Source organism: Leptonychotes weddellii, chromosome 14, assembly GCF_054177405.1.
Source record: "Leptonychotes weddellii isolate Sample4059 chromosome 14, ASM5417740v2, whole genome shotgun sequence".
Classification (NCBI taxonomy): Eukaryota; Metazoa; Chordata; class Mammalia; order Carnivora; family Phocidae; genus Leptonychotes; species Leptonychotes weddellii.
This window is the reverse complement of record NC_138382.1, coordinates 1,265,090-1,289,277: the sequence shown is the minus strand read 5'-3', so window position 1 is coordinate 1,289,277 and position 24,188 is coordinate 1,265,090. Positions and strand designations below refer to the sequence as shown.

Sequence of the window (24,188 nt, the reverse complement as noted above, 5' to 3'; positions counted from 1 at the left end):
AGAGAGCGCAGCATGGCTGACCAGGGGCCCGGGGAGCTGCACGAGTGGGGACGGCCAGGAAAGGCCACGTCCACTCCCACCAGTCCACAAAGTGTTGGGGCCATGGAAATGAGGGTTTTCTGGGATGGTGGCTCCCACAGGCAAGAGAGAACAAAGTGGATGAAGAGCAGGCCAGTGAGCTCGTCTGTATCCTTCACCCACCTGGGTCTTGCAAGATGTTAAATATCTCTTTCTCTTTCTTTTGAGTTTTTAATATTACTTTGGTTGTTCTTTGGCTTCCAAGAAAACTTGCAGTTCTGTGCTATACAAGAAATATTAAATGCTACAAATTGTGGACTTTTTTACATTTGTAAAATGATCCATTTTGTGATAAATAAATATAAAATGACGTATTTTCTAAGTATTTTAGGCTTTATAGAGAACAGAACCACAAATACAACAACAAAAAATTTAACAGATTCCAAAAATGAGTGAGTCATTTGAATCTCTGTTTTTATGATAAGGAATACGTGATGCAGTAAAATTATTTTGTAATGCGACAGCAACTCACATGGAGAAGCTCACAAGAGAGCAGACTTGCTTATTTCTCCAGCCCTGGATCTCATTTAAAACACAACTGGCTTCTCTGGCCGCGGAGCGAACTGGGAGTGAAACCAGCAGGTGCCCTGGAGCAGAGCCCTCCCGCTCAGCGGGGACCATGGGGCCAGCTCTCAAAACTACCCGAGTTTGTCCACCATTGAACTTCAGCGTAACACGTCCCTGTTCCTTTAACATAACTGAGATACTAATGACCCAAACCCACCGGTCCGTCCAGCAGGGCCTTAAATTCACTGAGCAGGACCCCTGTCTTGCTCACTGTCGGACGCCCTCTGTCAGGCCCCCAACGGGCACCCAACAGACACAAACACCCAAGGGAACAACAGAGGGAGGTGGATGCTTTCTTGGCTGATAAAGCGGTGGCTCGGAGGAGTGCGATAAACGCAGCTCTTCAAAACATCCTTTAAATTTTAAAAACAGCTTTATTGAGTATAATTGACACGGGAAAATTACACAATTTGGTAGGTTTTGAAGCTTACTGGATGAGGGGAAGCCATCACCGCAACCAGGGGGGCGAGCCCTTCTGTCCGGCGCCCCTTTACCATCACCTGCCTTCCCCCCTCGCGCCTCCAGTGCCTCCCCAGCAATCTCTGCCCTCCCTTCTCTAACTGCTTGCGACGCCACAGTTTCTAGGATTCTATATAAATGGATTCGTGCTCGCTTTTTGTCTGCCTTCTTTCACACAGCAATTTTCAGACTCATTTACAGGTTGTTGTGTGCAGCCGTTTGTTTATGCATTCGTCTGGATGTTTGGATGGTTTCCAGTTTTTGTCTATTATAAATAAAGCTACTATGAACGTTTGTGGGCACGTCTTTGTAGGCATATACATTTCCTTTCCTCTTGGGTATTGAGACCCAGGAGTGGAATGAGTAGATCATATGTTTAACCTTTTAAGAAACAGCCAAACTGTTTTCTGAAGTGTTTGTACAATTTTACGTTCCCTGCGACCATGTACGAGAGCCCCACTTCCTCCGCATCCTTGCCAACACTCGGTGTGGCCTTGTCTTTCTAATGGTGTGCGTGGGATCTCGTTGTGACCGGTGATGCTGAGAATCCTTTCATGTGCTGTTTGGTGAAGAGTCTGTACAAATACTTTGCCTATTTCGATTGTTTGTTTTCTTAGAGTTGAGTTTGAGGGGCACCTGGATGGCTCAGTCACTAAGCATCTGCCCGTCTGCCCCCGGCTGAGGTCATGATCTCTGGGTCCTGGGATCAAGTCCCTTGTCGGGGTCCTTGCTCAGCAGGGAGTCTGCTTGAGATTCTCTCTCTCCCTCTGCTGCTTCCCCTGCTTGTGCTCCCTCTCCCTCTGTCAAATAAATAAATAAAACCTTAAAAAAAAAAGAAATGCTAGAGAATAGAAAAACAATACTATAATTAACAAAATAAAATATTGATTAAAATAACACCAAAATAAACAAAGCACTGAATAAATTAATCTAGAAAAAATAAAAATATATGAAATAAGAAATGAGAAGGGAGAAATAACCATTGAATCAAATGAATATTTTTTAAAATAGAAGACTACTTTTAATTGGATAATTTTACATGGATAATTTCCTAAGAAACAACAGCTTAACATAATTGACCCCACTGGAGAGAGAAAGCTTGAGGAGAATAGTTTCTGTACCAACAAAATAAAGTTATTGAGAGACTATCCCACTCAGAATCACCTGGCCCCGTTGTTCCCAAGAAGAATTCTATCAAATCTTCAACTTGTTCCAGAGCACAGAACATGGAGGACTTTGAAGCGCCTTTTATGAAACAAGTAGGATGTTGAGACACAATCCTGAGAAGACAATATCGAAAGAACAAAATTTACAAACAAATATTACTTAGACATATCAGTGCAATTACAGTAAATATAATGTTAGGGGAGGGACTACACCACCACATTGATGTAACACCATCCCATGGCCAAGTGGGACGTGTTCAAGAGTGAACATTGTGTTTTCATTTCCATCCCGTTCAGAACAGCTAGTGCTTTCCATTTGGTTTCTTCCTTGCTCTGTGCTCTCAAATACTTGGAGGCGTCCCAGAGATCTCTGTCACTGAATTCTAATTGAACTGTATTGTGGTCAGAGAAGTACTTGGTGTGATTTAGCGAGACTTGCTCCATGGTCTGTCTTGGCGAGCTGTGCACTCTGCGGTTGCTGGGCAGAGTGGTGAAGGGTTGTCTGGCCAGTGCCGTCGTCTGAGTCTACTGTGTATATGCTGAATTCCTGCCTACTTGTTTTGCCAGCGATTGCGAGAATGGTATTGAAAATTATGGATTTGTCTATTTCTCCTGGGCCTTCTATCAGTTTTTGCTTTATATATTTTGAAGCCTCCTTATTAGATGCACAAACATTTAGGACCCCTATGTTCTCTCGATTAGTTGATTCCTTCATCAGAATGAAGTGACCTTCGGGGTGCCTGAGTGGCTCAGTCGGGTGAGCGTCCCACTTTTGATTTCAGCTCAGGTCATGATCTCAGGGTGGTGAGATCGAGCCCTGAGTTGGGGTCTGCACTCGGTGTGGAGTCTGCTTGAGATTTTCTCTCCCCCTGCCTCTGCCCCTCCCTCCACTTTCTCTTTCTCTCAAAATAAATAAAATCTTTTTTTAAAAAATGAGGTGACCTTCTTTACCTCTGATAATGTTATTTGGTCTGAGATCTGCTTTTTGTGATGTTGATAAAGCCCCTGTAGCTTCTTTTGATTCATGTTAGCATGACTTATTTCTTCCCATTTTTTACTTTTAACCTGTTTGTGTGTGTCTTCCTTTTTAAAGTGTATTTATCACAGGCAGCATACAGTTGGGTCTTGATTTTTTAATCCATTCTGATAATCACCTTTTTAATTGAAGGATTTAGATAATTTTCATTGCATGTGATTACTGACATGGCTAGATTTGAGTTACTGACGTAGCTAGATTTGAGTTTTATCATCTTGCTATTTGTTTCCATTTGCCCAATCTGGTTTTTGTTCCTTTTTTCCTCTTTTTCTACCTTCTTTAGGATTGAGTATTTTTCTGTGATCTTGTTTTATCTCCATTGCTGGCTTATTCTCTATAACTCTGTCTTTGCCATTTTAGTGGTTGCTTTAGGGCTGATCATATTTATCTTTAACTTATCCCCGTCTGCCTCCAAGGATGTTGCAGCCCTTATACATACAGCGCCCTCCCACCCTGTCCCTCCTGGCCTTTGTGCTCTTCTTGTCCTGCATTTCACTTTTACATATTGTAAACCCCACGATATATCGTTGTTTTAAAACCGATTATCTTTTATTTTTTTATTTTTTTTAAGATTCTATTTATTTATTTGACAGAGAGAGAGATAGCGAGAGCAGGAACACAAGCAGGGGGAGTGGGAGAGGGAGAAGTAGGCCTCCTGCTGAACAGGGAGCCCGATGTGGGACTCGATCCCAGGACCCTGGGATCATGACCTGAGCCGAAGGCAGACGCATAATGACTGAGCCACCCAGGCGCCCTAAAACTGATTATCTTTTAGAGAGATTTAAGTAATACAAGAAAAATCTTTGGAAGTTCTGTGTTGGCTTCATTTCTGGTGCTCTTCATCTCTCTGTGTGGATCCAGATTTTCCTTCTGCTTGACGGGACTGCCTTTAACATCTCTTCAAGTGTGGGTCTGCAGGTGAGGAATACTTTCAACTTTTGTATGTCTGAAAAGGTTTTTATTTTGCCTTCACTTTTGAAAGATATTTTCAGGGGATATAGAATTCTAGATTGACTTTTATTTTTTTAAATGCATACTTCTAAAATTTTGCTCCACTATCTTCTTGCTTAGATTGTTTTCAATGAGGAATCGGATGTCATCCTTATTTTTGTTCTGTATGGAACATCTTTTCCCCCTGTGGTCACTTTTAAGGTTTTCTCTTCATCACTGGTTTTCAGCACTTTGTTTCCGTTTTTTAATAAGATTTTATTTATTGGCCAACTGGTGAGACCTGTGGTCCCCAAAGAGCTTCCACATCCACGTATTGGTTCTCCATCACTGAGGCACATCTGATTGATGCATTTTCCCTCCATGTCCCAGCTCTGTGCACTCAGGACCCGCCATGCCCCAGGCCAGTGACATCTGTGGAATGTGTTCTGAAGCAGGTATCAAGGGTCACCTGCACAGGACGCCAGGTGGAGGACAGAGGTGATGGTAGCATGAGGATGCTCGATTGGTCATTCAGCAAAAACACACCACACTGGGTGCTCCATGGAATCCTCATGACTGCGTTAGATGGTAATTGTGCAGGGAAGCTGGGAAGGGGCCAAGATGCTGGGTAACACGCCCACGGCACACACCAGAAAGGGGCAGCGCTGGGATTAGAAGAGCAAAGTCCCTTCCACTCTGCCACGCCACAGCCTCCTGGGCCTTGTCAGGACTGGCTGCAGCGTCCGTGGCGTGCTTGGTGAGGTGCCTGCCACTCGGTGGTAGCTACTGATAGCGTAAGGGCCTCCACAACGTCAAGTCCACTGCAGGCTCACGGTGAGCGCCAGGTAGATGGAAGGAGAGAGGACCCTTCACTTTCCCTCCACTAGTGGGGGGCTCGGGACGAGCCACTCACATCTCGGCAGGGGAGATTACCACCGACCATGATGCAGAACCACTGAGAATTTGTGGTAGACGAAACTGATTTTCAAAGGCAGAGTCCAAACAGCAACAGTGAACAGCAGAGTCTTCTCTTGAGCCCTCTTACTGGTGTGGCCAGCCTGCCCAAGACTGCCACCATGTCCTGCAGGAGGAGGGACCACTGAAGGAATAGCAGAGGCTGGAGCGGCCTGGAGGCCCAGGAGGTCTGCTGAAGCTGACATCACAGGGACACCCTGCTCCATGAGGATGGACCCCCAGCACTCTGCGCTGAAGAGCCAGGAGCCCGGGCACCACGAGACCATCTCTCGGGGCCACGTCTATGCTCCTGGAATTGGCCACGAGCTTCAAACCAGAGCCAAATAATGAAGACCAGGGAATCATCTTGACCTCCTCCAAAGAAATCACCAGCTTGGTTCATGCCCCGCAGTTAACAAAGCAGCCTAAAGCTGGTGGGCTGTGCTCCGTAATCTGCAAAGCAAGGAGCACCCTGGCCGTCCGGGGTTGTTGAGGGCATCAGATGGGCTAGAACTAGAGCCGACTGGCATTATGTCCAATTCATACCTGAGTTTTATCTGACACGAGTTGTCCTCAAGTCTGTACCAAAGGGGAAGACTACGTGCATCAGATTACCTTTGAAGGTCCCTTGACTGGGGCATGGGGTGCAGAGGACACAGGGTTTTGCCTCGCGGTGCTGCAGACATGCGCATGGAAGTGCACGACGTTTCGAGCACTGTACGGAACGCGGTGAGGGCTCCTGTGTGTCCCGTGTGAACAACACGCTCAGCTCTGCAAACAGCGCAGGAACCAGCAGGAGGGCTGGCAGCTTCGCTGGTCCCCCTCCCCCACCCTCTGTCATTGGGATGATGAGGGGTAGCCAAATCCTCCTAAGTCTGAAGATGCTGCTACTTCAGTGTGACTGCTTGAGCCCTTCTCTCTGTGGTCCCCTAAATCCTGCTGCGGGCTGCGTGGCTGATGCCACACACACCAGGGTGATGTCCCTGGGCTCCAGTGCGAGGAGTGAAGGGTAGTCAGTGTGGGTGCGGGAATGTTTCTGGAAAGGAATCTCTGCTATACTCCTGAGCAAACACCTGATTTCAACTCTAAGGCTGCTGAGCAATTTGGCAGATTGGGCAGCTTGGCAAGAATAAACTAAAGTTGTAACTGGGTACCAGATTCGTGGCCTCCCCATGCTCTTCGCACATTTGAGCAAGTTGGCTGTGCTCTGTGGTGTGGACTATCTCTGGTGCCTCCTCAGACCTCCCAGGATGTCCCCCTGCCTTCCCCTCAGAGAGATGAGCTAGAACACAGAGGCACGAGCCTGTGGCAAGTGCCCATCGCCCACTGTGACGTCACCACGGGAGGGGGCACCGCCCGCCAGCCGTCTCCTGGGTAGTGAGTGCCCCGCCTTTCCCCGGGCACGCTCCCAGGTGACGATGATGCACAGGGGAGCACAGACAGGGAGGAACCAGGTCTCCGGGGGTGACTGCGAAGACCAGAGTTGCAGCCTTGAGGAGCGGATGCCTGAACTAGGCACTGAGAACCCAAGTGTATTAACTCCATCTCTCATTTGCTGCCTTCGATGCTCTGGCGTCTAGGGCCCTGCAGACCCTGGAGGGACGGGCCACGCCTGGAGATGGCGAGGGGCTCACCTGGGGGCTGCCTCCACATTCAAACAACCCACGCGGAGCCACACTGTGGCCTCTGTCAGCTCTTGCCACCCGATCACTGCGCCTGCCCTGGTCGCCCAGCACCAGGTGCCAGACATCTCTGGTGGCCCCCTGCCCAGAGCCCGCTGAGGTCATTCACCCACTAATCCCAAACCCGCTACAGTCTGCCTCGCCTGTTCCTTCCGTGGAAATCACAGTACTCGCTGGCTGACCCCAGTGTTTCCCGTGTGGCCCCCCACGGCAGGTCCACCCTCAGGGACCATGGGTAGCGAGCTACCTTCTGATCTGATGCCTGCCTGCCACACCTGAGTAGTAGTAATACCTACATTTTAAAGCACAACAGACAAGACCAGGTGCCACGGTCACAATCCACCTGTTGAGCAAACCTTCACTCAGGGTGCGCTATGCCGGGGACGTGAGGGGGAAGGGGAGAGGCCCCCCTGGCCCCCCCTCGGGGCCCTGGACGCTGAGCGGGACACACATGCCGGACAGCCGCCCTGCCAGAGCCACCTTGGGATCTCCCGCCGGACCGGCAACCTAAAGCTGTCCTTTCCCCCGTGCAGCTGGGGGTGCGTGTGAGCACATAGTTGCATACGCGTGTCTGCGGAGGAAACGTGGTAATCGAGCCCGGAGTCCGAAGGGGGAGCTCCACGCCAAGTCCCGGCTGCGCAGAGTACGTGTCAGGCGGACAGTGGAAAGTAGGGGTCGTACGCGTGCGTACACAGGGGACACAGCGCTGGGAAGATGAACGGCTCCGGAACATCCCCCACGCCCAGACTCGCAGCGGCACCCTCGGTCTCCCTGAGTTTGGCGGGCAAACGTTGGTGGAGCCTCGTTTTACAGGGGATTCCCTCGCCCCTACTGTTAAGCATGTGACTTAGAACCACACTGGGGGACCAGAGGTGGGGTGAAGCCACCCGGACGGGGGCTCCGCCCGCACGGGGAGCCAACATCAGCCGTGGCCACAGCTGGCCCTAAAGGGACATTAGAGAATGAGCACGTTAAGCACTGTGAGACCGCCCCGGGAAGAACTCTCCAGAACAAGTTCCAAGGGGCTGCCTCGGTGGGCCTGGGGCGGGGGCACACGGAGCAGAGGCCGTGACTTTCACTCTCCATCTTTTCCAGGGTTGACCTTTTAGCCTGGTGTGTACTACTTTGAGAGGACTTTAAAACAAATACAAAGTAAGTGAAAATTCCAAGTTGAAAAACGAAAAGCATAAATAAATCCAAGCATCTGGTGCTTCTAAAGCTGCCCCAGGCCGGCAGCCCGTCACCCGCCCCCATGTCTGACTGATGACTGTTTGGGGGCCGGGCCCCCCTACCCAGGCTGCCCTCTGTTCCACGGCCCCGTCTCCTGCAATCTGTTCCGCCTGCGTTTCTTCCTTCCTTCCCTCCACAAATCCCCAAGGGACCTGGATAAGCTCCAGTTGTGGTTCCTGCGCTCTAGCTCGGGATCAGGTCCCACCGGATGCGTGGTGTGGATTATGGCTCCCCACTGCCCATAGGTCAAAACGCAGCGCCCTGTGCATGACCTGTAAGACCCCCTCCAATAGGGCCTCACCTGCCCTCCCAAGAGCACATCCCACGTCCTCCACTGAAGTCTCTCTCCTACGGACCAGCCCCAGCATCTCCAGGTGTGGGCCCCTCCCCTGGGCCCCGGCATCTGCCGCCCCCTCTTGCCAGGATGCCCTCCCCACTTGCGATGCCCTGCTCTGTGCACTCTCATCTTCTCTGAATGTCCTGTGTCCGCCGGGGCCTGGCGCCGTGCGTCTCTGGGCCGTGGCGCAGGTGCTAACGAACACTCCTTGCCCCCAGCGCGCACCCCAGGGCACGTCCCCGCGGCCCCCAGCCTGGGTCCCCCATGTCTTCGGAGCCCGCTCCCACCCTTCCCAGCCCTTCAGAGAGGGGTTCTGGCCGGCCAGTGCCTACTTTGCCAGACATGCCCCAGTCCTTTTGTGGGGCGGATTCTGAGACGTGCCGACCGGAAAGAGACCTGCCGCCTCAGTAGAAGGCCCCACACCTCTCTCTCTCTCCCTGACGCCCTGGACGGCAGACTGCCTGCTGGCACCTGCCTGGGGGCTCCGGGAGGAGCCGGGAGGAGCAGCAAGGGGCGTGAACCCTCCACGCACACAGGGCAGGACAGCACCGCGCCCAGGGCCTGCCCCGCCAGGCTTCTAGATCAGGCACCAGACACAGCCCCGGGAGACACATTGTCGCACGGACGCCAGACTTTCCTTGTGGGACAAGAAGCGAGGCCATTCCTCAGACCCCTGGGGCACCAGCATGTGTGGGGGGCGAACTACGGCCCGCCCACAGCTTCCTTTTGTACAGCTTACCAGACACAAGCGGGTTTTACATCTTTAAGACCCCGTAAGAAACAAAAACAGGAACACATGATATGTAACGGAAACCATATGTGGCCTGCAAAGTCCGAAATACTGACTTTCCAGCTCTTTACTGAATTTGCTGACCTCTCTGATGCAGAAGATACACGGCTGGAGAGCAGCCCACCGGCTGGCTCCAGCTCCGGGGACTTGGGGTCCCGTGCGGGCCTGTGCTCCTGCACAGGACGGCCTCTGGCGCGCCACTGAGCTCTCCCGCACCTCCACCCCCTGCAGAGGGGCAGGTGCATGGACCCACCTGGCCTCGGGTGCCTCGGAAGACCAGGCAGCCTCCACGAGGGGCGCTGACAGCCCGAGGCTGGGCTGTCTCCACACCCGAGGAAGCACAGGTCTTGGCTCTCACCTGAGCAAGGATGTGGAGGCGTGGAGAGGTGCGGCGACCTGTCCAGGGCTGCAGTTCATGAAGACGGAGGAGCTGATGGTAAGTGGTGCCCCGTGGGCTCTCCTTTTGCCTCTGACAGGCTGCGCTGCTCACAAGTGAGGTCCTGCAGATGGGGACGTTCCCGGTGAGATGCACGGCCTCCTTACACTCCTGGACGTGCTTGTGAGACCACGGGCAGCAGGGAGAAAACCATGAAGACCCACTGTATGCCCTTAACTTCCATTCGACATGCAGAGAGTGAGCACCCAACATGCTGGACACACGTGATGGCCACATGGGGGCCACGGTGCTGCCACTCCTGGGCTCTTCACTTACCTGCTGCTCCTGTGCCTTTGGTTCTTAAAGATCTATTTAGTTAAATGGATAAAGAAGACGGGGTCTATATACACAACGGAATATTACGCAGCCATCAAAAATTAAAGTCTTGCCACCTGCAATGACATGGATGGAACTGGAGGGTATTATGCTAAGTGAAATGAGTCAGTCAGAAAAAGACAAACATATGATCTCGCTTATATGTGGAATTTAAGAAACAAAACATGAACATACGGGAAGGGAAGGAAAAAGAAGACGAAAACAGAGAGGGAGACAAACCATAAGAGACTCTTAAGCATAGGAAAAAAACTGAGGGTCGCTGGAGGGATGGGAGGAGGGGGGATGGGGTAACTGGGTGATGGACATTAAGGAGGACATTTGATGTAAGGAGCACTGGATGTTATATGCAACTGATGAGTCACTAAATTCTACCCCTGAAACTAACAATACAGTATATGTTAATTAATTGAATTTAAATGTAAAAAATGAAAAAAATTATTTGAGGCGGGGGAGGGGCAGAGGGAAAGAGAATCTCAAGCAGACTCTATGCCCAGCACGGAGCCCAGTGTGGGGCTAGATCCCACAACCCTGAGATCATGACCTGAGCCGAAACCAAGAGTCAGCACACTCAACCGACTAAGCCACCCAGGCGCCCCTAAAATTTACCATTTGGGCCATTTGTAAGTGCGCAGCTCAGCAGCACTGAGTGCAGCCATCCACACCATCCATCTCCAGGACTTTTCCATCTTCCCAAACTGAACCTCTGTCCGCACTAAACAGTGTGTGGACTGGGCAGGACAGCCTCCAGGACCGAGCTCACTCAGGTGGTATCATGGGGGCTGGAGGGCGTGGGTGCAGCGGGGTGAGCCCCTCCGGGCAGGAGGGATCAGGGGAGGTAGAACACCAAGGAGAGAGGACGGGGGTCCATGCTGTCTCCAGGGTGGATGGGGCACGGAGGCCAGCCTGTGGGCTCAGGAACGGGGGGCCAGCAGCAAGAGCACGCACTCCGGGGCTGGGCCCAGGCGCCAACCTAAGAAAGACCAACACCTTTCTGCCCCATCCCTCCTGCCCCTGCAGCGTTCTGGCTCGTGCGCGGGGTTTCCCTTTGCCCCTTCTGTACACCGGCCCCTTTCTGTGGCACAGACTTCTCTGTCCATGTCCCCCTTGGACGCCACTGCAGGGCCAGGTGCCTACTGGTCTGGGAGTCAGGTTTTGATCAGAAGCTGCCCTGCCTTCCACGAACCCGCAGTCTGGTGGGAGCACCAACATGCAGACCCCCCGTCCCCACCGCGGACATGAGTGCTGTCCTAGGAGAACCGGCCTGGAGCCTGGGAGGCTGTGTAGAGCCGGGTGGGGGGGAACAGATGTCACTGAAGAAGGGTGGAGACAGAGCAGGAGGGGCTCGGAGATGTGGGGGTCTTGGGCCCCCGAGAGACCCTGGGACTTGGAAGGGGCGGCAGAGGATGTGATGAGACTTTCTTTAGAACAGCTGAGGTGTGTGGGGCTGGGGACCAGCGGATGGAGCACAGACTACACAGCCCAGGAGCCCGAGCAGAAACGGATGGCGGGTGTGGACAAGGAGCCAGGGCCTCGGCTTTTCACCAACGGAAATCAAGGCTGAGCTCCCGGGAGAGCCTGCTGGGGCTTGGGTAGGGCATCGTGTCCTATTCACAATTGCCAAAACCAGCGCTAACCCGAGTGGTCCTGGGAGGATGGACCCACAGGCCGTGGCCAGTCCACGTGGCAGGAGCTCCTGAGCCGCAGATGGGAGCCGCCGTGGACACACACGATAGCGCGGGCGCATCCAGTGGGGCCCAGAGCCTGCGGCTGTGTGACGGCTGAGAAGACAAAACCAGAGGACACGGCGGTGGGCTGTGCGGGGACAGCAGGGGACCTTCTGCACTGGCCAGCAGCTGTGTCTCCCTCGTGGTGGCAGTCACGTGACTGCGTGTTTGCAAAACTCGGAACATGGACGGTTGAGCCTTTGACCCATTATCTCCATATACCTGACTTTAAAATAAGCAGCCCCTGGGAGGGCAGCGGGGAGGCGGCCGAGCTGTGGTGGCTGAGGAGGGCTGGACCACGGGGCTGGGCTCTGGGGGACGGCGGGGAGGGTCTCCTCCAGACCAGCCTGGCCCTGGGAGCGGGGAAGGACCACACCCTGGTGCTACATCGCCTCCGGTCATGCTGTCCGTGCTCCAAGCCCGGAACAGCCTCAGTCAGGCGGGCCCTAGTTCCTGCCCCTCCTCCTCCCTCTCCCAAGAGTGCCAAGAGCCACCTCCTCCCAGCTCGGCCCAGGGTCAAGGGAGGATCCCCCTCGAGCAGACAGGCCCCGCCTGCCAGGAGCCCCGATCCACAGCACACACCCCCGCCCGCCTGGGTTCCTCGGGGAGGGGACATGCCCTGGCCTGGCTGGCCGGCCTCCAGGACGCACTTCGGTATTTTAAGGAGAGACATGTGCCCATTCCAGGCTTGTAGAGCCCCCTGTGGCAGCTGCGAGGGGGCGCAGAGGGCCCAGGCCTCTCCAGCACCTCGGGCCCAGTCGGGCGCCCAGCCTGGGGTAAACGGGGGCCTGGAGTCCACACTGAGGAAAGAAAGTCAAGACATGGGCCGTTTCTGCTCACCTGAGTTTGTGAATATAAAACACTGGACAGGGTGAGGGGGACCTCTTTGAAATTTGGCAACAGAATGACCCCAGCCCTTTCCTACAGTCCAGGGACAAAGAAGGATTTGGCCTCAGAACAACAGGCCAGAAGCACCTCCGCGCACTGCTTTGTCCAGAATCCCCGTCCCTCCATTTCCCGACTTTCCATAGGCCGAGCACGTGTCCTCCCTCTTCCCAGAGGAAGTTGGCTCTGAGGTCCCACTGCTCCTCAGAAAGAGCCGGTCCCGCCTCCCAGGGCCACCTGCATCCTTAGGGGGACTGGCCTCGAGTCTGTGTCTCTAGGGCCAGGGCCGGAAGGGGCCACGTGTGGGACGCGGGGGGAAGAACGAACACTGTCCCGTGTTTAATTCAACTTCCTCCTCTCCCGAGCAGACACAGACCTTCTCAAGAGCCATTTCTTGTTTGCCAAGGGTTTCTTTTGCACACGGGGTTTCTTCATGACTCACAGGCCCTGGGTGGCGGCCAGGAGGCTCCGTCAAATTCCCGGGGGGATGACTTCCGGGCGCACCAGCGGTGCCCTTGCGGGAGGTAGGAGGCCAAACCCTCTCAGTTAGAGCTTCTGAAGCTCTGCAATTAAATTGCGGTTTCTGTGCCTCCTCATTAGCTTGTGAATGCCAGTTGTCAAAGTTCTTAATTGTTGAAAAAAATAATTACGTGGCTAAAGCAGCTAAATCTCCTCTGAACCCTTTAAACAGAGAAAGCAGGAAGACAAACATCTGGCAGGAGAGGCTGTGCTCCGAATGGGCGGCGACCAGAAAGTCCATGCAGGAGTCACAGTCTGGGAAAACAGTCTTTCACTTTTACCAACGGAGCAGGGAATGTGGGACATCTGTTAAAACACAGGTTTTCCCAAATCAGTCCTTCAGAAATCCTCAGAAAACAAACATTTAAAATCAGAAATGCACTTCAGTTCATGTAAAGATAGTTTAGATTGTAGACACAGAGCTCCCACTGCAAAAATACTACAAGCAGAGAGGCTCTCTGGAAATTGAGCTCGACAAGCGACGGAGACCAGCTGTGAGCAAGCCACTTCTTTTTCACTTTAGAAACACAGCATGGTTGTGCTGTGGGCAAACTCATTTACAGAAATTCAAGCACAGTTAGAGCCCCAGCACCCCTCGAACATGATGGCCCATACGTCCCCGCCCAGAGAAAACCCACGTGACCACTCCAACGTGCCTCCTCCCAGGACACCGTTTCCTCTTTTACAAACGTAAGTCTATTTTCTGGAACAGAAAAATCGGCACACAGTATTTAAAGTGTGCAACTTAATAAAATCTTTAAAAAAGTGGGGGGGCGCCTGGGTGGCTCAGTCGGTGAAGCGACTGCCTTCGGCTCAGGTCATGATCCCAGAGTCCTGGGATGGAGCCCCACATCAGGTGATCTCAGCAGGAATCCTGCTTCTCCCTCTGCCTGCCCCCCACCACCACACTGCTCATGCTGGTGCTCTCGGTCTCTCTCTCTCTGAAATAAATTAATAAAATCTTAAAAAAAAAAGTGTGCAACTTGATATCTTCTGACATGAAACCATGAACTTCACCCACGAACCCAACACCACAGTCACCACTGTGAACGGGTGCATCCCCCCCACACCCCCGGGCCTCCTGTGGCCCTGGGCAGCCAGATCTGCACTCGGTCATGACACATTCTTCTGCGTTCCCTAGTTTTATGTACAAGGGGTCACATGGCGCGTACTCCTTCCGTCTGGCTTCTCCCACTCGGCACAGTGAGGCTGAGTCATTCCTGCTATTGTATGAATCACTGAGAGTTCACTCCTTTTTATTGCAGCGTGGCATTCCACGTGTGGATCCACCACGATGTGGTTTTCCATTTTCCTGTTCATGGACCTTTGTGCTGTTTCCAGTTTTTGGCTAGTCCACACAGAGCTGCTACAGACACTCCTGGTCAAGTCTTTTTTGGGATGTACACATTTTTCCCCCGTGGATAAACGCCTAGGAATGGAACAGCTGGATAGCACACTTCTGAAGCCACCGCCAAACTGCTTTCCAAAGTGTGCACCACTTCATATTCCCACTCGCAGTGTGAGTTCCCATTTCTCCATATCCCTACCAACACCTGGTGCACCCCAGTTTCTGCATTTTCAGCATTTTACAAGGTGTGCAGTGGTATCTCCTTGTGGTTTTCATTTGCATTTCTTTTAATTCCAATACCGTTAACATATGGTATTATATTAGTTTCAGGTGTACAACATAGTGATTCAACACTTCCTTATGTCACTGGTGCTCATCAGGACAGGTGCACTCCTTAATCCCCATCACCTGTTTCACCCACCCTCCCACTCTCCTCCCCTCTGGTGACCGGCAGTGTGTTTTCTGTAGTGAAGAGTCTGCTTCTTGGTTTGTCTTTTTCCCTTTGTCTGTTTGTTTTGTTTCTTAAATTCCACGTCTGCCTTCGGATCAGGTCATGATCCAAGGTCCTGGGATCGAGCCCCGCATCTGGCTCCCTGCTCAGCAGAGAGCCTGCTTCTCCCTCTCCCTGCCGCTCTGCTTACTTGTGCTCTCTGTCAAATAAATAAATAAAATCTTAAAAAAAAATTCCACACGAGTGAAATCATACAGTATTTATCTTCCTCTGACTTATTTCACTTAGAATAATACCCTCTAGTTCCATTCACATCCTTGCAAATGGCAAGATTTCATTCTTTTTAATGGCTGAGTAATATCCCATTGCACGTATACGCCGCATCTTCTTCATCCATTCATCTGGCGGTGGAGGCTTGGGTTCTTTTCAGAATTTGGCTATTGTAGATGATGATGCTATAAACATCGGGGTGCATGTACCTCTTTGAATTAGTGTTGTGTTCTTTGGGTAAATACTTAGTGGTGCAATTGCTGGGTAGTAGGGTAATTCTATTTTTAATTTTTTGAGGAATCTCCACACCGTTTTCCAGAGTGGCTGCACCACTTTGCTTGCATTCCCAACAACAATGTGGGAGGCTCCCCTTTACATCCCTGCCAACACTGCTGTTTGTGTTGATTTTAGCCGTCTGCCAGGTGTGAGATGCTGTCTCACTGTGGTTTTGATTTGTATTTCCCTGATGCCAAGCGATGCTGAGCATCTTCTCATGTGTCTGTCTTCTGCCCATTTTTAAATTGGATTATTTGGTTTTTGGCGTTGAGTTGTGTAAGTTCTTTATAGATTTTTAAAAATTATTTAATTTATTTATTTGACAGAGAGAGACACAGCGAGAGAGGGAACACAAGCAGGGGGAGTGGGAGAGGGAGGAGGAGGCTCCCCGCTGAGCAGGGAGCCCGATGCGGGGCTCGATCCCAGGACCCTGGGATCATGACCTGAGCCGAAGGCAGACGCTTAACGACTGAGCCACCCAGGCGCCCCAATAGATTTTGGATACTAACCCTTTATCAGATATGTCATTTACAAATCTTCTCCCATTCCATAGTTGTCTTTTAGTTTTGTTGGTTGTTTCCTTTGCTGTGCATATTCATTTGCCTTTCTATGACTAATACTGCTTAGCATCTTTTCATTTAGTTATTTGCCAATTTTGTATTTTTGGTGGTGTATTAAAATCTTTGGCACTTTTATAAGTTTGGGCTGCTTTTCTTTTATCTTGTTGAGTCTTGAGAGGTTTCAGATAGTCTTTCATCAGATAAATGCTTTGAAAAAGAGTCTCCCCTAGTCTACGGCTTGTCTTCATTTCTTAACAGTTTCTTTTGAAGAGCGGAAGTTTTTAATCTTGATGTAGTCCAGATTATCAACTTGTTCTTTAATGGACTGTACTTTTGGTGTTGTATCCAACAAACCTCTAATTAACCTAAGGTCACATATATTTTCTCTTAGAAGTTTTATAGTTTTAGATCTTACATTTAAAAGTTGATTTTTGTAGATAATGCAAGATACGGATCCAAGGGTTTTTAATTGTCATTTTGCATATGAACATCCAATTGTTCCAGCACCATTTGTTTAAAGACGGTCCTTTCTCCGCATTGCCTTTTCACCTTTGTCCAAACTCAGGTGTTCATGTGTGTGTGGGTCTCTCTCTAGAATATCCTGTTCCATTGATGTACCTGTCTAGCTTTGTATGAGTACCACACAGTTTTGGTTAGTGTAGCTTTATAATAATTCTTGAAATTGGGCGCCTGGGTGGCTCAGATGGTTAAGCGTCTGCCTTCGGCTCAGGTCATCATCCCAGGGTCCTGGGATCGAGTCCTGCATCGGGCTCCCTGCTCAGCGGGGAGGCTGCTTCTCCCTCTGCCTCTCTCTCTGTCTCTTATGAATAAATAAAATCTTTAAAAAAGGGCGACTGGGTGGCTCAGTTGGTTAAGCGACTGCCTTCGGCTCAGGTCATGATCCTGGAGTCCCAGGATCGAGTCCCGCATTGGACTCCCTGCCCAGCAGGGAGTCTGCTTCTCCCTCTGACCCTCCCCCTTCTCATGTGCTCTCTCTCTCTCATTCTCTCTCTAAAATAAATAAATAAAATCTTTAAAAAAAGAAAAATAATAATTCTTGAAATCAAGTAGTGTTAGCCTGCCAACTTTGTTCTTTTTTCAAAGTTCTTTTGGCTGTTCTAGGTCACTTGCCTTTCCATATGAATTTCAGAATCAGTTTGTCAATTTCTGCAAGAAAAGCCTGCTTGGACTTTGATTAGGATTGTATGGGATCTAGAGATCAATCTGAAAGGAATGGACATATAAACAATCTTGACTCCTCCGACTCATGAGCAGGTTATCTTTCCATCTTTTTCGGTCTGTTTAAGTTTCTCTTGGAAATATTTTGTAGTTTTCAGTGTGCAGGTGTAGTGAGTTGAATCATGCCACTCACCCTCCCCCTGCTCTGCTATGTTCGTGTCCTCGTCCCCAGAGCCTGAGAATGTGAGTTTATTTGGAAAAAAGGTCTTTGCAGTTGGTACTTGAGGGTCTCAAGATGAGATCATCCTACATTATCCAGAGGTGTCTAAATCCAATGACATGTGTCCTTATAAGAGTTGCACAGAGGACAGAGAGAGAGAGGAGAAGGCAGTGTGAAGATGGAGGCAGAGATGGGCGTGATACGGCCAGAAGCCAAGAAACCCCACGGGACTCCTGTGCCCGGCAGAAGCTGGAAGAGGCAGGAAGGATCCTCCCCTGGAGCCTCTGGAAGGAGCGTGGCCCTGCTGATACCTTAATTTCAGACTTCTGGCCTCTGGAACCAGGAGAGCCAGAACAAGTAAGCCCCCGCTCCCCCACCCCCTTACTTGTGATAATTTGTTGTGGTGGCCCTTGGAGATGGATAGAACAGGTGGCTCCCATTTTCTGTCAGATTTATCCCTTAGCGTTTGACGCTCTGGTAACTGCCATTGTTCAACTTCAGGTTCTTCATGGCCAATATACAGAAATTCAGTTGGTTTTTGTGAATTGATCTTTTGTCTTCCCACTTCACCAAACTCACGTAATAGCTGTCATAGTTTTTTTCTGTAGATTCCATCAGATTTTTTACAGGGATGGTCATGTCTGAAAATAAAAATGGTTTTACTTTCTCCTCTGAATGCCTCATATTTCTTTTTCCTGCCTGATTACACCAGCCAGAACCTCCAGCACAATGTGAACAGGAGTGGGGGCAGCCTTCCCTGAGTTGTTCTGATCTTAGGGGGACAGTGCTCTCCTCTTTTCCTCTACCTTCTTACTTCTTTGATCCACATTTGTTGATCCCTTCTGTGTGCCAGGTGTTACACCGAGTGTGGCAGGACCACGGATGAGAAGAAAGAAAACCAACACACGGAGCACCACGTGTTTAAGGGCTGTGAGAGACAGACACATGTGCACAAGCACGTGAGAGGAGACGAAGCACACATGTCCCAGGACACGTGAAGATACCTCACTGGGACATGTCTCACACCAGCTGAATCTGGCAGAAACCAAGAAGGCAGCCAGTACTAAGTGTTGTCAAGGCCACTGAGCAATGGGAACTCGCATTCACCACTGCTGGAGGATAGATGGAGGCGATCGTTTTAGAAACACCTTGTCATTGTGAAGGAAACTGGACATGTGCATGCCCTAAAGCCCATAGATGCCACTTGGAGCCCCACAGCCTAGAAAACTATGTGTGCACCCATGTGTCTGTATTTATCTACAAATATAATCATCTAAGTGTCCATCACAAGTCAAAGGGGTAAACTGTGGGGCATCCACATAATGGGTTGCCACACCACAGTGAACACACAGGAAGCACAGCTCCACACGCCAACATGGATAAACGTGAGGAACATGGTGGACAACGTGAGCAAGTCACAGAAGAATACACACTGCGTTCTTCAATTTGCATAAAGTTGAGAAACAAGCAAATCCAAGTGATGTGCTGTTTGAGGTAACGTGATAGAGAAACACACACAACGTACAGTGGAAGCGCTGAGGAGTGCATTGGTCAGCCCCGGCTGCCATAACAAACACCACGGCCCGGGCTGGTACGATAGAAGTGTATGTTCTCACAGTCCTGGAGGCGGGAAGTCTGAGGCCCAGGCGTGGGCAGGCCAGTTTCCCCCAAGGCCTATCTCCTGGCGGGTAGACACCGTCTTCCCATGTCCTCACGTGGTTGTCCTCTGTGCGTGTCTGTGTCCTCATCTCCTTTTCTTTGCAGGGACACTGGTCATGCTGGATTGGGGCCACCCTAGTGACCTCGTCTTCACTAATTACATCTGCAATGACCCCATCTCCAAATACAGTCACATTCTGGGGTACCAGGGGTCAGAACTTCAACATGAATTTTAGGACATTGTCCAGCCTGTAATACCCCTCCATCTCCTTGGGCTGTATAGTCAAGTAGCTGAATTTGACTACATTTAACACACTCTGTTCCAAGGAATTAGAGCTGAGCTTTGAAGGATGTTCAGAATTAAGTGAGTGACAATGTTGAGAATTAGGCTTCTAGCATTAGTTCCAAGCATGTGCTAAACTTGGCTCCTGACAGAGGACGAACGACTGAGAAGATGAGCTCGTGTGCCCCCAGCATCAGCGGAGAGCCACGCACAGAGGAGGCATGGCCTTGCTTGCTGAAAGAGGAGTTTCACACTGGTCTCTTCCACTTGTTTTGAAGTCCACTGGGAGCATAGAGAATATTCTTAGAAAATACTTGATCTTCTAATTTAAACTTTGTTAAAATAATACAGGAAATATCACCTACTGGTCTCAGGAGCATTAAATTTAATATTCGGTTGAACCACAGGAAATGGCCACATGTGATCATTTTTGACCTGCAGGCTATTCCACATGGTTCAGTCTAATTCAGTGTCTGACTACTTTTAATTTTATTTTTAAGAGAAGAAAGAAAATGAGAAAGCAACTCACTAAATCAAAGCCAAGGAGTGTTTTCAGGCTGTAATCAAATGGCCATGTAAGTAGGAAACTACTCCAAAAATATAACTTCTCCCCAAAACAGGCAATCTTAAGAGTCAAACATCTTTTCATTTTAATCAAGAAAGCCAGGAGGCAAGGACATTACAGCCTTCTGTTGCAATATAAACTGCCGTGGACACACGAAACTTCAGTGCACGAGGTCTTATGATCGTAAAAGTCTGGTTTGGACATTGTCTTCCATGACTGGATGTTTTAAATGATGGCTGACAGTGATGGTTTCCCCAGGCCACACTGCTCAAGGCCTCCATTGTGATCACTCACAAGTCAGTTTAACTGTCAGTGTTGGGCTAGTCAGAGGCCAGCTCATGCCTAAAAGCATAACTAAAACAGAATGCACAACTGCATCACAGGATTTGTTGAATTTTTCTCCTGTCATGTTATCTGTAAACAATTTTCAACCATCTAGCATTGAGTAGGCTCCTTTATTTTCCTTTAAATTTGTCTATTTGAGAGTGAGGGAGAGAGAGTGAGTGAGAGAGAGAGAAATGGAGCAGGGGGCAGAGGGAGAGGGAGCAGCTGACTCCTTGCTGAGCAGGGAGCCCAACGTGGGGCTCCATCCTGGGACTCCGGGGTCATGACCTCAGCCAAAGGCAGACACTTCAGTGACTAAGCCACCCAGGTGCCCCAAGGAGGCTCCTTTAGATAAGGTGATACTCTTGAGCCATATTCATAAAAAGCACCAAAGAGAATGTCATTCTTGTTTTACTTGCACTGAAAATATATCGATCCTTGTTCATTTGGAACAACAAGAACAAAGATGTCTTGAGTAAACTGTCAGATTAAATCAATCCCCCAAATTACTGTGGGCCTTCAGATATCAGGAGCTTGGGATATGCATTTTGTCTGCAGCCTATTGTCTCCAGAGATTTCTTCAGACCTCTAAAGAACTGGCTGAAAGAGCATGCAAGCACATGAGCAGGTGTCCTCCATTTAAGAGAAAACAGAGAAACTTTATTGAAGTTATGATACATGGTTTTTCACGGACGCCAGTACGATGAAAGCACATGCTCTTCCTGAGATAAGACTGGGGAGCTGGCTGAAGACACGACTAAGCACATTACGTGGGTTTCTGAGTTCTGCACACAGATAAAGCAATCTCAAGACCAGCAGCACTTCGGTGCAGAGGGCATCAGCGAGCTCTCGGATAGAAGGAAAACTGGTAAGTGGCCGGGAATCCTGCACTTCCTAAGTGAGATATGCTGAGATCATAGGACAGTGACATGGCAGCTCAGCCGGCTCCAGAGGACAGACATGATGGGGACTTTCACTAAGTGACAAACAACGCAATGCTCTATGGTGCCACCATGGAGCCCAGTGCTGACAGGGCCCATGGTTCCTGCCGGGCATTCTGTCAGTGGGGAGGGAGGAGGGCACAGTCTGGAGTTGGTCAGACTGGGACTCCTTCAACAGGCAAGTATGAATAATACTTCTCCCCGGGTCTGGTAAGAACCCAGACAATGCACATGCATGGCCATGGCCGTCAGTTCTGAGTGTGTGCTCTTGGCCCCTCACACTTCCGCTGAGCTGAATCCCAAAACCCTGTAAGTTCTTCTGGTCAGTAGAACTATCCTCTGGCCTGCAGAGAACTCCTCATCCACTCAAGTGCAGGAAGGCAGGAACCCCGCCAGCCTTAAGATTCCCCTCACCCGCTCCTCCTAGAGCTCTCCTCTCCCCTCCTGCCCCTCCTGCTCATACTGGACCAACAGAGTTGGGACTGACCAGAGCCTGACTGATGTCCAGCCCACGACCCAGTCTGCCTGTCAGGATCGTCCCATCACCAAGCATACCTGTATCATCAGGAGCTCCAAGCTAAAATGTACGAGGGTTATGGGCTGTTCTTTTCACTTTTATTCAAATACATACAAAGCCCACAGACAGCCTGATTTATTTCTCCCACCAGCTCTCTTCCTCAGTCTGGTGCACTGCCATGGTCACGTCGGGGCTGTGCGGGACCATCTCAAACACACAGGCCAACAGCCGCTTGTCCGATGAGCCCTGCTGGCAGCTGCCCAGGTGAGACTGACAGAAATGACGGTAAACATCTTTTTGGGTAAAAAACATATTTTTATAATGTACCTTTGGATAAAATGTAATCTTTCCCTTCTTTCCCAGGTCAGGCACTTAAAAATGAGAAATTTCAGGAACGGGCAACCAGTTCATTAAAATTCGCTGGATCTTAAGTTTCCTAAGAAAACTTAAACAGTGTGGGAGGTAACGACATTCAGCATTTGCTGCCAGAGTCTGTAAGACCGACAAGGATTACTATGTTTCTGATGTGCCAGCGCCTGATTCAGAGATGCAGGAGTCGGGGAGACTCATCCGTGGTTAGCCTCACTTCCCCCGAAATTCCGCCTCTAAAATTAGGTCATAACCTTACCGAGAAATTGGTTAGATGAATATCATATTTACTGGGAAAAATGATTACCCTCTGTGTGGCCCGGCCTCTGGTACTGCACACATTCATCACGGCTTCAACTGCTGAATGACAGTTTGGTCCACAGAGAACTGGTTAGGCAGTAACTAGTTCACTTATTTCTTATCTCGAGCCCAGAGGGTGATTGCGGCCTACTGCGTCACATTCAATTTAAGAATCTTAGTTCTCAGAGTGACAAGTGGCCGAAGACAGGGCCCTGAGATGACAGGGTCCACGGAAGGGCAGATGTGGGAGGTGTGGGCCGGTGGTCACGCTGCTGCATGGAGCCTGCCCCCACCTGACACTCCTCCCTGTGGAGTCCTGCTTCTGAGCAGCTGCCCACATTGCCCACCACGGCCCCCGCTTCCACCGTGAAGACGCTGTTTGTTGGGCATCAGGCTGGACGTGCCGAAAAGCGTTCCTGCCTCCTGTGACAGCAGAGGTCGGCAGGGGGTCTGGAAGCCTGACCAAGAGCAAGTCTACTTCCCGTGGTAAAAAAAATCCCAACCACCTCACAGTCAACCTTCAACACAAAACTAAATCTCTCTGAGAAATAATATCTTTGAAATCCTTTGACGCGTTTATAAAAAGAAAAAAACAAAAAATTTGCAAATTAAAAAAAGATCCTTAAAAAAATTCAATAGCCTTCTTACTAACAAATACAAAACTGCTTAAGACACTTTGTGACTTCCTTAGGTCAAGGATCAGGGGGATGGATCCACAGTGAAGTTTTACTACTAAAATTACCTATTTGGTAAAAACTCCAGCAAGGGTTCCACTGACAAAATATTTGTTTTGGAAAGAAGAGTCACAACTTTTTCCAAAGTGTCAAAAAGAATAAAGATGTAAACACCACATACTTAACATATTAATACAACAGTATTAATTCAGTTAAATAAATACAAGAAAGTGGCACCAACGTTATGGCAATTTTTCAACACAAAAATGTAGCTCGAGGGTATTTTAAAATAAATAATTGCTCCCAACAGAAATGAGTGTTCTTAGCACAAACCAAGAGCGTCTGAGATAAAGTGCTATGAGACAAAGCGGCTCCATGCTCCAACCTGTTCATCTGTGCGCAGAAACGCCATCTGGGTCTCCGGGTCTGAGGGGTCCGCCACCAGGAAAGCATCACTAAACACCAGGCTGAGGGCCATCTTTTGTCATTTTCCTGTTTTCTTCCAGTGTGTGTTTAAATATTTTCTTCAGGGTGTCGTAAACTAGTGGTCCATTTTCAGAGTCAAAATTAACCTGCTGACAAAGAATAGATAGACTCAGGACATAGCAGCGAATTTTAATCAGCTGATTTTGGGAGAAAAGGAAGGACGGTGGAAAAAAACTCTGACTTACAAACACAGTTATATACAATGAACAGCATACATAACACAGTCCACACATTCATTTTAATCGAAAGACTATATTAGAACTGCCAATCATGTCAACACCAAAGTTATGAACGAAAACTCAAAAACTGAAACCCCTGCCCGGACATGCGCACTCACAGGTTGTCGGGACGCCAGGCAGCTGTGAGGGCGGAGTTCCGAACCTGGAGACTTAAGCGCCAGGGGCACAAGGGACGGGGTCTGTCAAAGGGGTCTCCAGCTGTAAGGCTGCCCTGTGGCAACCCGCCCGGAGCCCACCTTGCCACCGGCCCGCTACGCGGCCCCACTCACACCTGACCTGTCATGCATGCACCGCGGTACCCACCGCCTTAGCATTTCTGGGAGCCGTGGGTGTGAGAGGCTCACGTGTTTGTCTGCCACAGAGAAAGCCTTCATGCAAGTTAGTTCCCTTGCCCCATG

At 50.0% G+C, this 24,188-nt stretch overlaps 1 protein-coding gene across 4 annotated transcripts in view; it reads right to left on the bottom strand.

Annotated features, from left to right (window-relative positions):
• Window positions 1-999: 999 nt before the first annotated feature.
• PTPDC1 (protein tyrosine phosphatase domain containing 1) overlaps window positions 1,000-24,188 on the bottom strand; it is a 75,022-nt gene continuing 51,833 nt past the window's right edge. For 3 of the 4 annotated variants that reach the window (XM_081802721.1, XM_081802719.1, XM_081802720.1), the window contains 2 exons: window positions 9,588-23,640; window positions 1,000-2,384 (listed from right to left, as the gene is read on the bottom strand). In XM_081802721.1, coding sequence (XP_081658847.1) covers window positions 23,521-23,640 — 120 coding nt within the window. In that variant the 3' untranslated portion in view covers window positions 1,000-2,384; window positions 9,588-23,520. The remainder of the gene's footprint in view (window positions 2,385-9,587; window positions 23,641-24,188) is intronic. The other variant, XM_081802722.1, reaches the window with a different exon arrangement.